The sequence below is a fragment of the Fragaria vesca genome, linkage group LG4, assembly GCF_000184155.1.
Source record: "Fragaria vesca subsp. vesca linkage group LG4, FraVesHawaii_1.0, whole genome shotgun sequence".
NCBI classification, from domain to species: Eukaryota; Viridiplantae; Streptophyta; class Magnoliopsida; order Rosales; family Rosaceae; genus Fragaria; species Fragaria vesca.
This window is the reverse complement of record NC_020494.1, coordinates 14,108,832-14,110,670: the sequence shown is the minus strand read 5'-3', so window position 1 is coordinate 14,110,670 and position 1,839 is coordinate 14,108,832. Positions and strand designations below refer to the sequence as shown.

At 39.4% G+C, this 1,839-nt stretch overlaps 1 protein-coding gene across 1 annotated transcript in view; it reads left to right on the top strand.

Moving 5' to 3' along the window:
- Window positions 1–1,504, top strand: part of LOC101305933 (selenium-binding protein 2-like) — a 4,083-nt gene extending 2,579 nt beyond the window's left edge. Inside the window, exons 5-7 of the mRNA XM_004296944.1 lie at window positions 1–80; window positions 214–486; window positions 820–1,504. The exon at window positions 1–80 is cut by the window's left edge and continues 55 nt beyond it. Coding sequence (XP_004296992.1) covers window positions 1–80; window positions 214–486; window positions 820–1,101 — 635 coding nt within the window. The 3' untranslated portion in view covers window positions 1,102–1,504. The remainder of the gene's footprint in view (window positions 81–213; window positions 487–819) is intronic.
- Window positions 1,505–1,839: the final 335 nt, after the last annotated feature.

The following is a 1,839-nucleotide window of genomic DNA, read 5'->3' as shown; positions in this document are numbered from 1 at the left end:
ACACCGGGTTTGTTGGGTGCGCCTTGACAAGTAACATGGTGCGTTTCTTCAAGACAGAGGACGGTTTGTGGAGCCATGAGGTATGCAGTCTTGATGCGTTAGGCATGCACTTAATGCCACGCTTCTGTCTTTATCTTGGTGTCATTTGGCTGTCACTAAAATAGTAGCTAATGATACAATCTATGTAATAAATCCTAATCGGGACTTTTCCAGCTTGCAATATCAGTGGAACCATTGAAGGTGCAGAACTGGATTCTTCCAGAGATGCCTGGCCTCATAACTGATTTTCTGATCTCACTTGATGATCGATTTCTATACTTTGTCAACTGGCTTCATGGAGATGTAAGGCAATATAATATTGAGGACCCTAAAACTCCTAAACTGACTGGCCAAGTATGGGTTGGGGGGCTTATCCAAAAGGGAAGCCCTGTTGTAGTTGAAGCTGAAGATGGTACAACAAAGCAATTTGATGTTCCAGAGATCCAGGTATATATGATCTTCATACTATAACTATCAGTGTCAATTATATTCCATTCTATTGACTAATTTCCAGGATTCAGAGGATAGTTGAGCTGAATTTTATTAGGTGCGGCATAAATGGTGGGATCTTAACTTTAAATTCACTATTTAAATCACTCAGAAGTTTTAGCCTCACTAGTAACCTGCATGTAGAGTTCTTTTAGACGCAGTCCCATATGCTTACATGGCTATGTTGGTTCACTTTCTCACCTTATTACATGCTCTTTTGTTCCTTGTTGTCAATCCATTATCACTACTGGAAAACAGTCTGATTGATGATGCTGTATTTTCCATGTTTAGGGGGAAAAATTGAGAGGTGGACCACAAATGATCCAGTTAAGTTTAGACGGGAAGCGGCTTTATGTCACCAACTCACTTTTCAGTACATGGGATCGCCAGTTCTACCCTGACCTTCTGGAGAAAGGATCCCACATGTTACAGCTTGACGTTGATACTGAGAAAGGTGGTCTTGCAGTAAACACAAAGTTTTTCGTCGACTTTGGAGCCGAACCTGATGGTCCTTCTCTTGCCCATGAAATGAGATACCCTGGTGGTGACTGTACGTCGGATATATGGATTTGAGTCTCCCCATGGTTTCTCTTCCAAGTACTTCAACATCTGGTAGTGAAAATAATGAAGCATAAATTCCACAATCTTGTATGAGAAATTAATAATCATCCTACCGTTGTGTGTACATTATGACAGCATTGTATGGTATTACCATGTTTACTGGCATAAGCAATATGTCTGGATGTATAATAACAATGGCAATGTTAGGATATTACTAGGGTCCAGGACTTAGACTCAACCTCAGCAATCTACGTGGATATACACTTCACAAAGACATGAGCAAAAACGTTTAGAATTCGAAAAGTCTTGATAGAGCTCCATCTATATTTCTTAGTTTGCAAGTTTTGACGCTTTCCGAGTTCCTAATTACATGTACCTATTGGATGGACATAAGTTTCGTAGAGCTGGAGAGGTTTGTAAATGTGGTTTGTGGAATTCCCCTTTTTGGATTGGGAATCTGGTCTACAAAGATGTTAGTGATTAATTGTTTTTCGTTCTAATATCTAATGCTTTCTTTAATACCTTCTCATTATAGCATACTGAGTAATAGAAGATGAGCATAATGTTAAGGAGTAAGCGAAGAGCTACATAAAGGACTAAAAAGATTAGAGGACAAAGGAAACATAGAGGTTTGATACGTGAAATTATTGACATGTAAAAGCCAGAACCACTCCCATTTGATCCAGGGATTCCAGGCTACATAACAAAGAAGAAATACTTCATTTCCATCTTTGCTGATGCTAGCGGATG